The sequence below is a fragment of the Mchenga conophoros genome, linkage group LG7, assembly GCF_057382185.1.
Source record: "Mchenga conophoros isolate Kocher_MC1m ecotype Shallow Benthic linkage group LG7, M_conophoros_male_GT1.1, whole genome shotgun sequence".
NCBI lineage: Eukaryota > Metazoa > Chordata > Actinopteri > Cichliformes > Cichlidae > Mchenga > Mchenga conophoros.
In genome coordinates, this window is record NC_140532.1 from 44,263,378 (window position 1) to 44,283,141 (window position 19,764).

The 19,764-nt window shown below is 41.2% G+C and overlaps 1 protein-coding gene across 3 annotated transcripts in view; it reads left to right on the forward strand.

Moving 5' to 3' along the window:
• Positions 1–18,943, forward strand: part of lrrc75bb (leucine rich repeat containing 75Bb) — a 45,529-nt gene extending 26,586 nt beyond the window's left edge. For all 3 annotated transcript variants that reach the window (XM_085279509.1, XM_085279508.1, XM_085279510.1), the window contains one exon: positions 15,676–18,943. In XM_085279509.1, the coding sequence (XP_085135635.1) occupies positions 15,676–16,288 (613 nt within the window). In that variant the 3' untranslated portion in view covers positions 16,289–18,943. The remainder of the gene's footprint in view (positions 1–15,675) is intronic.
• Positions 18,944–19,764: the final 821 nt, after the last annotated feature.

The window sequence follows — 19,764 nt, forward strand, 5'->3', positions numbered from 1 at the left end:
TTCAGTTCAACCTATTTGAAAATCCCCTTCTTGCATCGATTTTCTCCCTCTCCCCCTTTCCTGTGGGATTTTTTTCTCTCCTCCTTGTGAGAGTCCATTTTGTTCAACAGTTGCCACACCGAGCGGTTCTGCAGTTTGAGTCGAGGCTCTGGGGAAACGCTCTGGGGGAAAGGCCTGTCAGTGAGAGAGAGGGAGAGAGAAAATCTGGAATCAGTGCAAGGTAGCAGATTAAAAGTCACACGCAGCCCCCGCCTGCCCTCCCCTTCTTCCAGACTCACTTTGAATCGATCAACAATTTGATCTTTTTATAAAATGAAAAGGCGATAGCTATTACGTAAGCTGCATTGTACCCTCGCAATCTTATTTTCTCCATTAATTGATAATGAGAACCCATCTGTCGAAGTGTCCCCGTGGCACACGGGAGATTACTTTCATGAAATATATGCAAGTGGTTCCAAATGTTCAACAGATGACATATAAACTATAATTCAAGCTTTATTACAGAGTCTTGTTTTTTTTTTTTCTCTAACACTGTAAGTGCAAAGCAAGTGTGTCGCGCATAATATATTATCGAGGCAGTTTCATTCTTACTCTGCAGCTGCTTGTGCCAGCTTTCTACAGTATTGCCAAACATCCAGTGGAGTTTTTAATGTTACCGTAATTGGTATTGAATTTCAGATTAATCAAGCTCATGCTTCATATTGCACTAAAATTGCGCCTCCAGCACATTTTGAAGAGATTGGAATCCAATTGCAGATTGCTATTTCATTACTCGTCTTTACTGCAGGGCAATAATTGATGCGATGCTCTGGCAGCAGATATTAGAGGCGTCTTCAGGTAAAATTACTATAGCTCAAGAAGAGCACTCATTCTAATAGGGTAGAGAGAAAACCATCCAAGTATTGGAAAAATATCTGTGGAGCTGTTTTTTTGGTTGTTGTTGTTGTTGGTGTATTTGAGTCAAGATTTAACTGAAGCTCATCTTCAGTTTTGTTCGTCATGCTGTCCAATGCTGAAACCAGGCGCGGCTGTGACAGCTGTTTTGAGCAGGTGGGAACAGCTGCGGATGAGTGTTGATAACCCAAGTCCTGATATTTGACCCAGACCTCACACTGCTCAAACTAAACTGCTTTTCCACCCACATTTCACACTGTGAAGGATGTCCAGATGCCAGTTTCATCACTTTCATTTTGGCTTCAAGTTTTAACAACTGACATCTTCCAAGGTCTTGTTCGTCTGTAAGTACTCACGCTTTCATAGTGATGTAGCAGTGATTTAGATGTGTTTAGTGTGTTATGAAATAGTCAGAAAGAAAGCATCTGGAAACATCTGATAACATTTAACATCTGAGATCACTTTACTGTTGCACAACTCAAATATTTTGTAATAACACAAATTTACAACAAAGATTAAAAATGCCACGTGTTCATCGGGAATTTCAGTGGAAACCAGCAGAGTAAAGGGAAAAGAAACAAGAGGCAGATATCTATAATCTTGAGCTTCTGTCATGTATGAAGTATTCATGGCTGGACCATCGGTTATGCTTTATTTTGCTCATTTTCAGCCTGATTTCTGGTCATACCTCAACTGAAGTCCAATCACAACATGTGAAATGTGCACCTGTCTTCCAGCACATACCGAGCAGCCTACTGGATCATAGACAGTATGGGACTATATTTTAATGAGTTGTTAGTTGGCTGTTTTTGCATAAACAATTTCGACATAAACATTAGATCTCAACTCAAGAAACAAGTACACCAATAGCCATGATCTGCCTAAATCTTGCATCTACTGCACAAAGCTCACAAATGTGTCATTCTCCTTTCTACCAGAGTTGAAATGCCCTTCCTACTTTAACAAGATCACCTTTTCCATGCCTTTGCTCATAGGCTGCACTTGCACAAGTGGCACTTCATGTCATGTTGTCACTTCGGAATCACACCCCTGCAGCACTAACGAGTGAAAAGCCATCCAGGCATCTTCACTATACAACTAATTTTGGTTGAGTAGTGAAAATTCTCTAGACATCTCTTTAACAGTTTGGATGCCCATGACCACTTTTACAGCTTCAGCCCCGAATCTGTGACAGCTTTTCACTAATCACAAGGGAAAAAAGCTCAGTGGGATTTTCTAACTAGCTTTTTTCTGCTCTCCTCAGCCTCATTTGCTCTAATCTTTAAAGAACTCCCGTCTTCCTCGTTTCCTTGCTGTTATTTCGAGAATTCCCCTTTTGCACAATCCTTCCAGAGCCACAGCAATATTTGACTCAGAGCTTACCTCAAGACAACATTTACACTGATGTGGTTTTAAAAAATGTCTGTCTTTAATTTATCTTTCTGGGAAAGTCAGACCAGATGGGATATTTATGGTGTTTTTAAGGTGAAGTTCTGAAAGGACACCATGATGGAAGCAGAGCTACTCTAAGTGTTAATTTTAAGAAACGCAATAACAAAACGCTGCTTTGACTCATTGGCTTTAAAAAGGCTGAAATACACCACTCAGATCAAATAGACAGCAGTGAGAAATGCACAGTGAGGCGCTCATAAATTAAACCAGACAGTGATGAGAAGAACAAAGGCACATGAGGACACATTCAAGTTATTTCTATTTATTATTATCTTAAATGTTTAACTTAACTCAAAATTTCAAGTTGTTTTTCAATTTTGATTTAATTATTCAGAAGTCGAATCTGTAAGTCAACATTTTCAGCTAATAAATCGATATTTTGGCTTAAGAATGGTGAGAAATCTTTTTTAATGGCAGAGACTTCCTTAACACACATCCTGTGAGATACAGGGAAAAGAGGGGGAAACTGCTAACATGAGCAAAGGCAAAGAAATAAAGAAATTTCAGTAATCTTAAACACACTGACCATGAAAGTTTCTTGGCTCCCTGACGATGTATTCTACTCACTTTCATGTCATGATGTCCTGACTTTACCTCTGCTGCTGTGATAATTTGCTGGGAACACCAAGTGGGTCTCAACTTGGAAGTGATGTAACTCAAATATGCACCAGGGGATGGAATAATAATGCTTACCGACATTGGATGGCGTGGGAAACGTTAACACCGAAAAGAGAAAGCAAATAAAAGCAAAGAAAGCTGGATCTGTTCACTTCAGCCCAACTGTGACAATGAGAAACTTGTTTTAATTGTGGACAGGACTTTAGTTACCGGCCAGGTTTTTTAAACACTGCAGGAGGAAGTTCTTGGTCTTTGTGCACAAGGTCTGTCAGACTGTCAGAGTTCTTATTTATATATTCATACTTTGTGGTATCCAGTGTTAAGGAAAGATATATCAAAAATGTATGCAAACATAATCTGTTTGAAAATAAGTGAATGAGAGGGAGATGGGTGGAAATGCAAACTGGGGCCAATCATCCAAAGCAAGAGAAGAGCATGCGGGCAGGGTGGAGCGGTTGAAGACAAGTGTCGGATTTCATGTGTGACAGAAAGAGTGAGAGAGAAGGTTAACAAGATGGTAGTGAGACCTAGTCTATTGTTTGGAGACAGTGGCACTGACAAAAAGACTGGAGGTCGAGCTGGCGATGGCAGAATTGAAGATGCTCAGGCTGTCATTGGGAGTGAGCATGATGGATAGGATTACAAATGAGTATATGAGAGGGACAGCTCAGGTTGAGCAGTTTGGAGACAAAGTCAAATATTCAAGAGTGAGATGCTTTGGTCGCATGCAGAGGAGGGATAGTGGATATATTGAACAAAGGATGTTGAAGAATGAGCTGCCAGGCAAGAGGAAAAAGGGAAGATCTCATAGGAGGTTCATGGATGTAATGAAAGACATCCAGAGTCTTGGCGTGACAGGAAAGTATGCTAGGGTGAGATGTGGTGACCCCTAAAAAAAGAAACCAAAACAACACGATGATGTAAACACGATCTGTGGAGACAATCAAACAACAGTGTTACTTTAAGCTTTGTTAAAGTTTTTACGTCTGTATAAGGAAATACAACACAATGTCAACCGAGCAAGGCAAACTGGTCCTCAGCTCACATCCTTGGCCTTTCCGTGAAGGGAAACTGAAGAAGCTGACTGGAAACATGTGAACATATGTTTCATGCAGTGTAATGGTGTTATAGCGACAGTATAGCACTACACATTTCAACCCTGCTTTCTGGTTGAAACGTTGCCTTTCTCAACACAATACACAGGACACTGTTTGTATAGTAGTAGCAGCAGCTATACTAGTAATCCAATCATGTGTGTGTACTAAGTGGTGCAAATACACGGAAGAAAAAGCCTTTAAAGGTGTGTCGTTGATGGGACAGCACCCGATTAGGCATTTAGTCCCAGACAGTTCCTCTAACTCAGGTCTGAAAGCACCTTTTGGTTACTTTCTGACTTTAGCTGTTGTGCTTCCTTGACCTATTAAAACCATGAAACTGTGGACAGACATTTTTTTGTTCTTCTTTAAGCCATCAACAGTTGAAACTTACATCTGTCCAACACTTTAGCGTAGAGCTAAATATTAAGCTGTTACCAATAATGTGCACATCTGCTGCTGGTAAAATTAACTATCTAGTTCTTCTTTAATGTTTTTACTGTACTTGTGACATCTGCAAACTAAGTTTTGTGTCATCTGCCTTTAAAGCATGCGTGACCTATTTGTCTGGAGCCAAATTACCCCCCTGAAGTGTACTCTGGCAGTCCAAACAGGCTCTGACACAGCGTGCCTGACCTCTGACTACGCCTCAAGGTCAACGCATAACTGAGGAGGGGAAAGAGTTTGTGGGAAAATATGAACTACAGATGTCTGTTTTTTGTAAAATGTGACCGTCCCTGTTTTTATTTCCCTTCGGCGATGGAGTACTCTACTTGAATGCACGCCACATTCAGTCTTCTCGATCTCCTGTCTCTCTGACCTCCACTTTTAATACAGCCTTAAAGATCCATCCACCATCCTTGTCCATGAATAATTGAGGGCTTCCCGTGGAGATCCTGCAGAGTGAGGCGGAGGGAGGAGGAGGCGCTCAGTGACTTCAGGGCACGGGGTGACAACTAAATAATTAGAATGATTAAATGTGTTGATCTTTGAACTGAAGATCGCTGGTGTAGTTCGTTTAACTGAAATAAAATCCTCTTTATGCATTTCAAGAGCTTCTTTCTGATGGTTTCTCCTCTCCTAACCGTTCATGTTTTTAACTGTGAATCAGAGATAAGGCTGCTTCACTAAAACATAAATAAGGATTGTTGTGTTTTTGATGATCTGCGGGGTCTCCTTCCTTGAAGGCTGACACAGATCACTCCACACGATCAAGCCCCCGGGCCTGTGTTTGGAGCCCTGCATTTTAATGCTGGTTTCATAACTGCGCCGTGACACGGTGTAGCAGAGACAGGCACACTCCTCCATGATATACAGTTATGTAATGCAAACTGTTTCTATGTGTTCTGTCGCAGCGCTCTTTCCTCCCAATCATCTAGTTTGTCACATGAAATCAAATCATGGGTGAATTTATAGCTCACCCGAGAAGCACGTGTTGCTTCTGCCACACTGCGCAGTTGAATTGTGGTACATCCTGTACCGAGAGGTTTAAGTATCATCGGCACAAAGGCAACGATATGCTTTTGGTTTGAATTTACATGTCATTAGAAGAGATCCGCGTCATTGCGTCGCTGGGCCGTTTGTGTTATTTTTGGTGTAAAATGAACATAACAGGGCGTTAATGTTAGTGGTATTTACATGGGAGTCAAAGACATTTGGTTTCTTTTGCGCTGTACTGTACATTACTTACATTTTTTGGTGGGAAATTTTTTTTTTTATGAGAAAAAATGTCACAGCAGGTTGTGCAGTCTGACGTGTTTTCCACATCGATGTGTGAAGAGACCTCTGAGAGTTGTGTGATGGAGTAGCTTATAGTTGTGGTTTATAGAAACTCGACAGACCCTGGAGTCTTTTTTGTTCCTGTTTTTCTTTGTGCTAATTAAAACTCCACCTTCAGACTCGTACGAAAGGCGGATGGTGACTAATGGCGCTGCATCTTTAAGGGTGGGACTGTAAGTTGGAGACTGTTCGACCTGTGTTTTCCATGATTTGTGTCTTTCGGTGAGATGAGACAAAAAAACAAAACAAAAAATAGCGAGAGCTTTTCTCATTTTAAGGGCACACGCTGTCACTTCTTTCTCAGTCAACACCGACGTTTCCCCGAAACTTCGAATTCAAAGTTTCCAAGAACCAAGTGAATGATTTGAGATGTCAAAACACTGCACAGCCTCAAGCTGCTGCATTGACAGTGTACAATAGAGGCAGCCTTAATCAGCCCATCCGCTAAATGTTTCACTGAAATTTAATCCAAATCCAAATGAGCTTTGAGGCTATTTTTTCCTTCCCAGAAAATGTGCCATTATCCCCATGAAACTGGAGGACTCTGGATGGTGTATGTAATCACCACTTTCATGTTTCCTAGTGCATTTTCTGCAGGAACCGTAGTATCAGTATGACAGTTGCATAGTTGTGCAAATTCAACTCCATTTTTAGAGTCGCTGTAAAGAATCCTCATTAACACGGGCCAAAGTAGCCTGAGGCGTAAGAGTGACACATAGCCGATGCTATAACTGAGTCAAGCTCCACAAGCTGGTGGAGAAAATGTTGAGCCTGCAGTCAAAAGGCCTGAAGTGACATCTGCAGAGAACTGAAGGATCGGCCCTTTAGCAGCTCACTTTTCAGCGATGAGTTTGTACAGTACATTGGACCCTTGTAAGGCCCTCCCTGACTGAGACAGACTACCACGCATGTATTATACAAATGCCCGGAGGCAAAACAGTTCAGATCGATCTGAGGTATAAACAAGTCAAGACCAAAGCGTTGATGAAGCAGACATTGATCTGGTCGTCCCACGGGTCTGTGGTACAGCATCCACATCCAGTGTTTCTTAAGTGCTTTTATTTTATTGCCCTGAAATGAATCTGGTGTATCTCTGCATGCTCAGCGGGAAAAAATTCAAATCAAATTTGTAGTTCAGAGAAGTTTCTCCTCACAGCTGAGATACTGCTCGTTATTCTCTCTGATGTGATCACGGACATGCTGAACTTGGTCAGAGCTGTGCAAATGGACCACAGACCTTTTCTAATAACATGTTCTAATGAGACAGATTATATAATATAAATGATTTATTAATGGGTTATAATTTGTAATAAAGTATTCAGCTTTCATGCTTTTAAGAGACTGGAGAGAATATGGATAATGCCACCATCAAATCACCCACAAACTTCAGCTGTATGGCCCACACAGACATATCTGCTTAATAATGCTTCAAACCAAGAAATTAATATATTTCATAACAGAGACCGGAGACTTCTTGGATGGGCTGTTAGTGTAATTGATTGCACAGCAAGACCTTATTTGTCAAAAGAAAATTAAATAAAATAACGCTATGAAAACACTACTCAGAGGTGCTGTTAGAGGATTATAGAGGTTAGGGTTATAGGTTAGGGTAAGAGTTTTTTATAATTAAAGAAAAAAGTGAGAAAAGTAAGAATTATCACATTAAAATTATGAGGGGGGAAAAAGTCAGAAATCTACGGTGGCCCCAAGGGGTCAAATATACTGTAATTTAAGAAGACGCTTGTAAATTAACAATAAAAATTGCTGCAAAAGCACACAAAACACAATGGAAATTGAATAAAAACACAATAGAAAAAAGAAAACATCTGAGGGACCGGAACAAACTTAAGAGAAGCAGAGAATTCTTCAGTGTTGTGAAGGAGAAAAGGGGTAGTGTGTGTTTAAATTGCATAATTCATACAAAACCAGCGCATGTTTGCTATTAGCAGTAAAATGTTAGCTTGTCATTTCTACCGTCTCCACAAAAACACTTCCATTGTGTTTTGTGAGTTTTGCTTTGTTTTGGAGGGGTTTTTTATAGATTTTTTTTGTTCTGTTTTATTTGAGGTCAGAATTTTGACTTTCGCCTCAGAATTATAATTTTTTTCATCATTGTGAAAAAATAAAAACCCAAATTCTGTGATTAAAGTCAGAATTTCTCACTTGAGGAAGTTACTTGGAAACAAAACTCCCTTTTAACAGGAATAAAAATGCAGTAGAAACAGGCTCAGGGAGGGGCAGCCATCTGCCGTGACCAGTTGGGGGTCATTTTAATAACTTATAATGACAGTGAGGCATATTTAATATCATACATCTCATTATTGTTAGCAAGCTTTTTTAATTTTAAAAAATAACTGCTTAACAGTAATAGTTCTTTACAGAAACTATATGCAACTGCATGAGTGAAAAGATGAATCGAGATGTCAGCCATGCAGTTAGCATCTCAAGAAACAGATTAATGATTTTTCCCAGGTTCTCCGCTTTCCTCCCACAGTACAAAGACATGCATGTGAGGTTAACTGGTCAGTCTAAATTGGCCGTAGGTGTGAATATAAGCATTGTCTTTCTCTTTACGTTTGCCCTGTGATGGACCCGTGACCTATGCAAGAATACCCCGCCTCTCATTCTATGCCCAGATAGGGTTGGCTCTAGCTCCCCAGGATAAAAAGAGATCCATGTAGTCCACGAGTCATGAAGTCTGCAGATAAGATTTTCCCCACATTTCTCACCCTATCAGCTCTTTTTAAATGTGTTCATCTCCTCAGCCTTCCATCTCTGCCTGGTTCAGTGCTGAGAAAGTGTTTGGTTGCATTCAAGCAAAAATTGATTAGTACATTGGTGAAGGAGGGAAGCTGCAGACTAATGATGGGCACTTAACTTTTTGAGACAGCTAGACTGAGTGGAGACTAACGGGGAACAGAAAATGAGTGTGAATGCAGAAATCAATGGACCTGCTACGACCGAGCCTTAATGGAGAGGCTTTAATGCTGTCTGGGGATGTATAGAACAAAATTACAACTCCTACATGTATCTGGTAAATGTTTCAGTGAAAATGGGAAAAAAGCCAAAGTTGTATATTTTACATCTGGAAATAAAAGTTGCAAATTGAATATGAATATTTTTCTATTCATTTTTGTTTAAAAAAAAAAAAAAAAAAATCAGCTGTTATGTATTCAAAAGGCACAGAAGTCGCCGGGCAGCCTAGACTGAATAAATCTCTGTCTCAACAGCAGCAGATTGTGCAATAGATCAAGCCACTGTAGGTTTTTTAATCAGCGCTAACTCCATTGCAGTCTGAAACACGCTGAATCACTCGTGTAGCTCCTAAACCGAATTCTCAAAAATGTTTCATTAAGTCATTATTCTTTCAATTTGTTCTGACCCTTTTTGTGCACTCCACTCTCTTTGCCTGCACTCATTTTTAACGTCACAAACCCCAGATGTTTTAGTCTCCACCTCTGGGGTTTACATAACTACAAATCAACAAGGACCCTGGTTCAGTGGATAAAAGTTAACAACATCCCAGAGGAAAGACGGCATATGAAAAGCAATTAGACAGCCTGTGTGAACCCACATTTAAGCAGCCAATAGTTTGACACATGAGACTCAGCCATTATTGGATTCCTGCGCTGTTGTATCAGTTGCTCCTGAAGATGTCAATAGATGGATTTTCCTCAGTTATTTGCTTTTAAATTGGTCCCGAAGCTGGGGACGCTCTCGTTCACATCATATTTATGGGGACGTGCTAGCCTTTGAAGTTGTTTGTGACTGAGCTAGTCCAAGAGGAAACGCACCACTGCCTACAAGTGTGCAACCACATCAGAAAGAGCAAAATAAGACATTTTGTTGTTTATGTTGTTATCATTTTCATGCTGATGGACAGTTGCATACACTGTGGCTTTAGAAATCCTACTTATGCCCCCTGGGCCTGCAGCTAACTAAGGAGCCCGTGGGTGGAACTGAGCTCACGGAGCTGGGAGGAAGCACATTTTGGGGGATGGGGGGGTCTTTACTCTGTCTCATTAAAATCATATTAGAGCCCCACCTCCCCGTGCACCACCTACTCAGTTGCAGCACCTACTGTGCCTGTCTCATGAAATAGCTCTTTCTACATGAATGCAAAGGCACCACAGGTGAGAGGGAAAGGTTCTAGCAGAAGGAGGAAAACCTCCTATAAATAAGTCAGAGAGAACAATAGTCACTTAGATGACAGTAAAGAGCAGAAGCTGCACAGTGGAACAGAAAACCTGTGGTTGATTAACCCAAGAAGACTTCTCCTGCTTTTTAAGTTGCTTCTTAGCAATGTGCAAACCTCATTCATCATTTTCTGTTTTCTGTATTATTAAACTGAGAAAAAATTATTGAATAGTAATTTAATTGTTAACATATAAGAGATCACAGAATTTGCCGAGAAACTAACGTCAAATATGAGGAGCGATCCCCAAACTAGGTGTAACAGGGGGACAATGAGAACGAATCAGAGGGGGACCATGGAAAATTAAAAAAATATATATTACAAATTAAGCAATGAAAATTAGCATAGAAGACTTTGGACAGTTTTCAGGCTCCTGTGCTGTGTCACATGCACTGGTACAGGTAGAACATAAAAATTACATGAAAAGTAGCACTGAAAAAAAAACCTTTGTTTAACTGAATCTCTGCAAATTAGCTTCTTGAAGGTCAGACATACTTGCACATCAATTGCCCTGGTTAGGATTTTATGTTGTTATTATGTTAGGTTCACTAACGTTCACTGTTATCAGCCAATCACATGGCAGCAACTCAAGGCATGCAGACGAGATCAAAATAACCTGCTGAAGTTCAAACCAAACATCAAAATGGAGAAGAAAGATGAATATCACTTTGAATGCTGCAAGACTGCTGGTGCCAGACGGGCCAGTTTGAGTATTTTAGAAACTGCTGATTCTGGATTTTTCACACACAGCCATCAGTTTACAGAAAATGCATTAAAAAGGCGAAAATATCTTGTGAGCAGCAGGTCTCATGGTGAAAATGCTTTGTTGATGCCAGAGGTAAGAGATGAATGTCAAGACTCCTTTGAGCTAATAGGAAGGCTAAAAAAACATTACAACCAGGGTATGCAGAAGAGCATCTCTGAACACACAGCATATTGAACCTGCAGCAGCAGAAGACCACAATCGGTGCCACTCTTGTCAGCAAAACTTTTGTATGGGCTGAACAAGAAGATTGGTGTTGCCAGGTCTGATGACTCTCAATTTCTGCTGTGATTTCCAGATGATAGGGTTAAAATAAAATAAAAAAACATGACAGCATGGATGTGTTGTAGTACAACCCCAACCTTTTTTGCACCACGGACCAGTTTATGCCCGACAATATTTTTCACATGTTGCGGAATAATACAACAAAATAAAACCAGTACCGGTACCAGAAAAAAGAAGATTTATTTATAAGACACGGGAAAAGACCCAGGGAAACCAAGTTAACGATAAAAACAATTAAAAAAATAATGTTAAAAACCCTGAGAACCATCAATTTCACACCCGAGCCTCAACTCTCGCAGCCCAGAGCAAACAACTCGCGGACCGACACCAGTCTGTGGCCCGGGGGTTGGGTACCGCTGTTGTGGTATAATGATGTGGCTATATTTTCTTTCTTAGCATTGTTTAAATGTCACAGCTTACCTGAGTATTGTCCGTGACTATGCCCGTCCTTTTATGACCACAGTGTTGTGATGACCGTCTTCTGATTGCTGCTTCCACCACAATAACTCGCTGTGTCATTATCTCAAACTGGTTTCTTGAACATGGCATTGAGCCACTGTAATCAAATGACACAGTCAGCAGACATCAATCCAGTTGAGCATTTTACCCTCAGCAGTACAAGACTGATGGGGTATTGTCATCACCCCGCCGGGTGGGCGGCCAGGCAAGTGGCGTGCACACCTACGTTTGTGAATGCGATAACTCGAGGAAGAGGAGAGGTAGGCGTTTAAAATCAATAGCATAAGTGTATCTACTAAAAATATTGGACGAGTTCGAGTCTGACCTCAAGGTCAGAGGTCATGTTTTCTGAAAATCTTGTGAATGCGATAACTGGAGAACGAGGCGATGTAGGACTTTGAAATTTATACCATGCATGTATCTACTAGGAGGCTGCAGTGTAGCGCTGGCAGCTGCCAGTATTTTTAGGATGTGATGGAACAGGAGATTCACTTTGTGGATGTCCCCTATAATACATAACCCAAAAATACGGTTTTCATTCTCATATGAAAACTGTTCTAGGTCTTTTAATCTGTTAATTATTAGAGGTTTAGGTGTACCTGGTGCGTGCAATTCAATAACCTTTTGAAGGGAGCCATTCAAAAATGAGAGAATGAAGGGGTGAATATGTTTGCTTCAGCAGATCAGATTTAGAACAGGAGAGACTGTGAGGCTGTGAACAAAACAAACCGAAGAGGCCAAGAAAATAGAAAAGAGCAAGAAAGTGAGAGGCAGTGAGCAGGAGTGAGGATATGAGGGAGGGAGAGATGAATTATAGCCTACTCCTCAAATCAATAATCTTGCGAATCGCAGCCCCGGTGTGCTACAGATCTTCTTCTTTCCCTTAACCGAGCAGAGAGGGTGACAGATGTAAAGAGCACAGCCTGCCAATTTATGAGGCTCCCAGACAGACCAGAGAGCAGAGAGAGATGTAGGGATAATCCTTTATGCTGGCCTAGATCGTTCCTGTCTACATCGCCTTCAACTGGTGCAGAACGCTGCCGCTCGCCTGTTGACCGGTTCAAAAAAAAGAGAACACATCACTCCGGTTCTCTGCTCTCTCCACTGGCTCCCAGTTGCCTTAAGGATTGATTTTAAAATCTTATTGCTGGCTTTTAAGGTTTTAAATGGCACTGCACCTTCTTACCTGTCAGAACTCCTTAGTACTTATCGCCCCAGGAGATCTTTGAGGTCAGCCGACCTGATGCTTTTAGATGTTCCCAGGTATAAATTAAAGACAAAGGGAGAGAGGGCGTTTGCTGTGGCTGCACCCAGACTGTGGAACAGTTTACCTCCTCACGTCAGACTCTCCAAAAGCCTAGAAACTTTTAAAACCGCTCTTAAAACTCACCTCTTTTCATTGGCTTTTAGAAAGGTTTAATTTATTTGTTTTATATATTTTTATTTTATTTTTATCAGCGAGGTGTTATTACGAAATTGTGTTCTATTGTATTTTTATCTGTATTTACTGTACAGCACTTTGGTCAGCCTTGGTTGTTTTTAAATGTGCTCTATAAATAAACTTGACTTGACTTGACTTGACTTTACTGCGCCTGAGGAGGCAGAGGGGTGAGGAAAAGCAAACAGGACTAAGACAAAAACAGAATGAACCTCTGGTCGCTCAAACAGAGCGTTTTTCTGCTGTTTGTTGATTTTCTTTAACTAATTCTCCATTTGTTTGGCATATCTGTTTCCTCTGACTTCTTCAAAAAAAACAGTGTTCTGCAGCAGGCTCTGTCTACACACTCCTGTACCGCCCTAACATGTATGTTTCCTCCTTTTAGCTCAGCTATCCATATTCAACCAAGTTCTTTTATAACGCAAATGTTTTGTTGAGCAATTCCATGACAGATCTGGAAGTCTGATAGTTACCGATAGTAGTATTTCACCTTTCACTGTGTTCCTGCTAAATGGAGAGATTCCGTAGTATCCATTCTGTTGTGGCGGGTGTGGTTTGTGGTGACCTGCAGTGGAGACTGACACCTGAGTTTGTTGTTGTTGTGCCGTATGTGTGGCTGGCAGCTGGGAAGCTGCAGCCAGAGTTAAAAGAGCAGCAACCGGGAATAGTGTTACAAAGTGCAAATATGTGGTCGGGTCCGTCCTTACTGCCACAAACTTGTTCTTATAAATGATGCTGTACTTCCTCTTATTCTTATAACATGCAGATTGCATGGGGTCCTAAATCAGGAGATGTAAACACAGAGGGTGCAAGGTGCAAACCACTGGTTACAGTCAAGAACAAGAATGCCAGATTAGACTGCCAGAAAAAAACCTAATAGAGCCTGCACATATATTTGGATGAAACCAAGATGAACTGATGCATACTGCAAACATGTGGAGGTAATGTTGGGCATGTGTGACTGCCAGTGGAACTGGGTCACTAGTTTTTATGGATGATGTAAGTGCTGAGAGAAGAAGCAGTGCTGCAAAACCGATCAGATGGCACTTCCCAGCGCACAGGGATAATGACCCAAAGCAAAGTGCAAAAAAAACCAAGAGTTTCTCAATTCAAAGAAATTGGATATTCTTCAGTGGCCAAGTCTGTAAACTGATCTCAACCTAGTGGGGCAGGTTTTTAAAAAACTGAAGACAAACCTAAAGAAACCCACAAACAAGCAGGAGGAAACCGCGTTTGGTAACATCCACGGGTTCTACACTCCAGGGAGTCAAAGGCATTTCCTCCAACTATCAAAAACATATATTATATATTTAAAATTGTGTTTGTTTGTCCAGTTACTTTGGATAAACATTCTTGAAATGTTAACATTTATAAAAAAAAGATTGTAAACAGTTAATGCGAGGCTTTTGTAAAACCCCTTAAATTAAAGCTGAATGTCGGCACTTCAATCACATCTTGACTGCTCTGGTCCAACGTGGCAATCTACAGAAGCAAAACCACAAGAATTGAGTCTTTGTCCAAAAAGTTATGGACCTATCTGCGTAGGAGTTTCCTTTCAGATGGTTTCACCCTAACATCTGTTATCCACAGTTTGACTGACATAGATGGTGACGTGTTGCTTTTATCACTTGTGTGTCTTGCCTTTTCGAGACTGTTTGTACGTGCATCATCGACTCTTTTATCCTCCTGTCTGTTCTACACAATATCCTAACAGCCATTTATCAAATCCTGACAGGGAAAAGTTCAGGGAAGTACATGTATTTGCCTTCTTGCTGACAGTTTGTGGAGAGGAATCATGCATCTCTCAAGTGTATACATTAAATTTAAAGCTAACGCCAGTTTCTGGCTAAATTAACTTAATAGGGAGTCAGTCCAATGGTAATCATCGCCTCTAACGCCCAACTTTACACTGTCTGTATTCTTATAAAGCGTACTGCAAAATGTGGCGCATCCTAATGCTCCTGGCATAAAGACTCAACTGCGAATACTCTCATCTCTAAACTGCATTCATCTCAACTCCAGTGGCTTATTAACCTGTCACTCACAATATTTCAAACACAAGTGGCCCGATTTTCTTTTTTCTAACCCCCAAAAAACCCAAACTTTCCACTGAATCCCTGTTTTCAAAATAATCCGTGTCCCAGGAGTGACGCTACAGTCCCAGATCATAGCAAGGAGACTCATTTGTCAGGGTAACATGTTTACTTTTGCTTTGTTTGCTCGGTTTGCTTAATCACAAATATTTTAATTTTCTTGTCTCTGTGGGGTTTATTTTATGGATTTTTTATTTACTAGTAGAACTGGAGGTGACACAGAGGTGAAAAAAACACATGACACTCAAAGCTGAAAACACCTGGCGCCTTTCTACGCCGCACATTCAGCACCGGAGACAAAATTTGTTGTTTGAGAGCCTCGGGACGAAACATAAATGCAAATTCTCTTCTGCGTGTTATTGTGGGCTGAACTCAGCCTAATGCTGTTTCTTTTTTTGCAGTCTTTTTTGCAGCAGTGGAACATTTAGAGTCTACATTATGGAGCCCTTAAATCAATAATGTCTGTATCAATAAGTAACACCTACTTGTGTTTGCATAACTAAGCATTTTCTTGCACATTTAATGTCTGCAGCAAATCACCATTTTGTACCTCGGAGACCAAACTTTTGAACATCGTGATAATGATTTGTTTTTCTTCTAAACAGCCTGAAGACCACGCTGAAAAAGAAGCTTTCGGGAGACGTTGTCAACCTGTCGGGAATCCCGCTCTCCGGCCGGGATGTCCACCGCGTGGCCTTCTACCTTCAGAGCAGCAGTGACATGGTGTCCGCCGTAGACCTGAGCTTCACTGAACTGCAGGACGACAGCTTACGCATGCTGCTGCCCTACCTCAGCTGCTTGCCGAAACTCACCATACTTGCTGTTAATGGCAACCGTCTGACAGCGGCCATCCTGAAAGACCTGACAGATGTAATGAAGGAGCCCAAGAAGTTCCCCACGCTGGCCTGGATTGACTTGGGGAACAATGTGGATATCTTCACCATCCCGCAGCCGCTGCTCGTGGCGCTGCGGCGCCGCTTCGGTTTACGCAGCAGCCTCCCCACCATCTACGAGTACAGTGAGGCGCAGGCTTTCGGTAGCTATAACCCGAACATGGAGACCTCTGTGGAGGAGCCTAGTCTGTACGAGGAGGGAGATATAGTAGAAGATGATAGAGAGGAGGAGGAGGAGGAGGAGGACAGACTGGAGCTTCAAGCCTGGGGCTTTGGAGAAGAAAGCATGTCAAAAAATGTGCCGGTGCACTTCTGTGGGAGGTGATCGCCCAGAGCTGCTTTCTTTTTGACTGGCAGCCTTGCATATCCCTCTGTATCACCTTGCTCCTCCTGCGTTAGCCGATGTCAGTGTGGTAGAAGATGCTTACAGTGACCCACACGTTTCTGAAAATAACTTTAAAATAAGTAAATGTGCTGTGTGTCCCTCTGGATGCTCTGACTACTGAAATTAAATGTGAGAATATGTTTGCGGACTGATTTATCCTTCATTTATCCAGGGGAGTCTGAACTGATCCAGCTTCCAGTGCTTCATCTTACTGAAGTTGTGTGCTTGTCCCACTTGGAAGCTGGAGCAGCTGTGGATTAAGTGCCTTCCACGAGGGCACATCAGCAGTAGCTGCTGAGGAAGAGGGGAGTGTTATTAATTCACTTTCTCTAAGCACATCCTTTCTTTTTTCCATTCCTTGCCTGAATATGTCAGGGTCTGATATATATGTAAGTAACTATATATTCTGCACATGTGATGTGACAATAAAAGTGATTTGATTTGATTTGATTTGATTTTATCCTGCATAGGAAACACTTAAGAAACAGGAACATTTAACTTACTTAGAGAAGAAAGAGTATGGAAAGTATAAGCAACAAGTTGACTGTAATGAGTCGTTCATCAGCACTCCTGATCCAAGACTGTACACTGGGTAATTATTCACTAGAGCCAGCTGGAGGCACTATATTAGTGATTCGTTCATAGTTATCCATAAAGTGAGGGGTTTGATTGAAACACAAAGTGATAGAGTAGTCATGAGGAACTGCTGAGGCCACACAGACAGAGTAACAAATATTAAATATTAATTAGATTTTTAGTAATGAATAAGCAGTTATTGTTTTGGGTTGATGAATATTTGGATCAGAGTTGATGAATTTTTGTATGATTATGAACCAGTCCTCCTCTCCCTCCTCCGTCCCACCCAATCCCTAACATCCTGTCACACCAACCCTCTGCAATTACTCCTTCACTACATCTTTGAATCTCTTTTGTGGTTTTCCTCTTTTCCTCCTCCCTGGCAGCTCCATCATTAGCATCCTTTGTCCATTATCTCCACTATCCCTCCTCTGCACATGTCCAAACCGTCTCAGTATTGCCTCTCTAACTTTGTCTCCAAACTATGAGTACCACCATCTCCAAGTCATACACCACCGCAGGTCTCACTACCTTCCTGTAAACTTTCCTTTTGACTCTCGCTGCTATCTTTCTGGCACTCATCATCTCCACCCTGCCTGCACTCTCTTCTTCACATCTCTTGTGCACTACCTCTCTCTTTGGATGGTTACCCCCAGGTGTTTCACCTAATGGCACACTAATATCGTATTTTCCAGCTGGTTCTGTAGGAAGTAATTGTCAGAAGTTCGGGTGGGAGAGCACTGATGAACGACTGATTACATATCGGTTCATTCCTGAGTCATTCCTCTCTTGTTCTAACTAAGCAAGTTTTTTTCTGCCCTTTATTGTAAAATCTTAGAGCTTTTTTGTGATATGTATGTTTTATCTGGAAATAAATTAAAGTAATTCTGTTTTCATTAAATATGATTTCAGTTTTGCTACAGCTGGGACTCTGCATTTCTTCAGGAGTTATTTTTTTTAATCGATCAGTTATGATAAGCTAAAGCATACTGAATGATGCTTCAAGTCCGTGCCGATGTGCCGACAGAAGCCCTGATGCACGCATGGACACATGCTGGCAGGAGCACACAGAGTTTGTGAGCTGCTGATGAACTGGTTACTGCCTCTATCAGGGCTCGTTATGCCCCTTCAGTCAGAGACGGTGTACAGAGGATCTATTTTTTTTCTCAGCAAATAGGACCGTAGCCCCAGATCATTTCGTCCAATGGTGATCATCGAATGATTCCGTTTATGAATCAGACAACAAGAAACGAGAAGGAAACCGCCTATTTTGAAGATGTTCTCACAGTTTTGTAGACTACAAGCAGTTCTGCTTTTTCTTTCCCTTTCTGCTGTTACGCTCCCACGGACAGATCAGATTTTGTTGTGGCATGAGTTTTGTTTGTTTGTTTTTATATATATGGGTGGCTGCCACCCTTTTGTATTGGTTTTAACAAGTGGGCATGACTGTTTACTGTAACACAGCATTTAACCCGCAGACAGATAGCATCTACGTGTGCACTACATTTCCAAATACATTTCAAATTCTTTTGAATGGGGAGCTTGATGATTTCTTTTAAAAAAAAAACTGCTGTCTGTGAATACAGCTCACACTTTATCCTACCAGTATTAATGTGGTCTGTTCTCTTTCAGTGCTGTTATTCATGAAATTCAGAGTATTTGTGTTTACAGGGGGACATTAATGAAATGAATCCTTGGCTTTTGTGTGTCTGTGAGATGGTAATTAGACTGTGTGCATGAGTGTGTTTTGAACATGCAGAGTAAATTACTACCTTTGATCACAGAAATGAAATGTTTACTCATTTGCGCAACTCCGTCCCTGAATTCGCAATCTTTCCTGTTTTTATTGTTAATATAAAAATAAACGAGTGACTCAGCTGCATAGCAGAAATGAAAATCTGTCCACATTCTCGATTTGATAGATAAGACGTTGACCTTCCTGGAAATTCACTGCGGTAAAGTCGTTTGAAAGTTTACTCAAATTTGACTTTGGCTCGCGAGCCTGCTGTTCCTTCAGAAGTAAACACAGTTTGAATAACATTTCCCTTCTGTGGACTTGTTTCTCGCTAAAGTGAGAAATAATTCTGTTTGGTGAAGCATCTGGATCGCTCTGCTTACATAGTTTGTCTCCTTAAGAAGAAGGAGAGCGATCGCCCTTATTTACTCTGATACTAGTCATTCCTTTACCGTGTACCCACATCCATCCACGCTGACTTTGTCAAGCTGCAGTTTTGACAGCTCGCTTGTCTAGTTTAGAACAGGGGTGGAAAATCAAAACAGGGCACTCATGGGAGCGTGTGACCAGTATAATCACTGGTTCGCTAACACAAAGGACCGGTTTCACACCATAAACATTCATTCGTTACTCTGTAGAAACACTAAACAGTCTCTCTTTGTTTTAAGCCTGCCATGGGAAAACATACCCACATTTCTGTTTTTCAGGTTTTACCGGTGCTTTATACTCTGTCAGTCTTATAACTGGGAAATTTACTCATCTGACTGGAAAGATGTGTGTCAGATCTATGGGGGCATAAGGTATATTTGATGTTTGTATTTTTATGACATGCACGTATATATATATATGCTTTAAAGAGATATATTCCTCCCACCACAAGTTGCACCTAAGTCACTCTGCCTGGAAAGCACATGCGTACTCTCATTCATCAGGAATACTTTAAACATTTTCAAGGGGCTCCAATTTCAGCAGCTGGTTTCCATGTTTCATGTTTTTAGTGCTGCGTAGAGATGAGAACGGTTCCTTGTACGGGCCTGTCAGAGGCACCACCATATCAACATCCTGATGGCTAGTTGTGGCTGTGCTTGCAAGGCATTTTTATGTT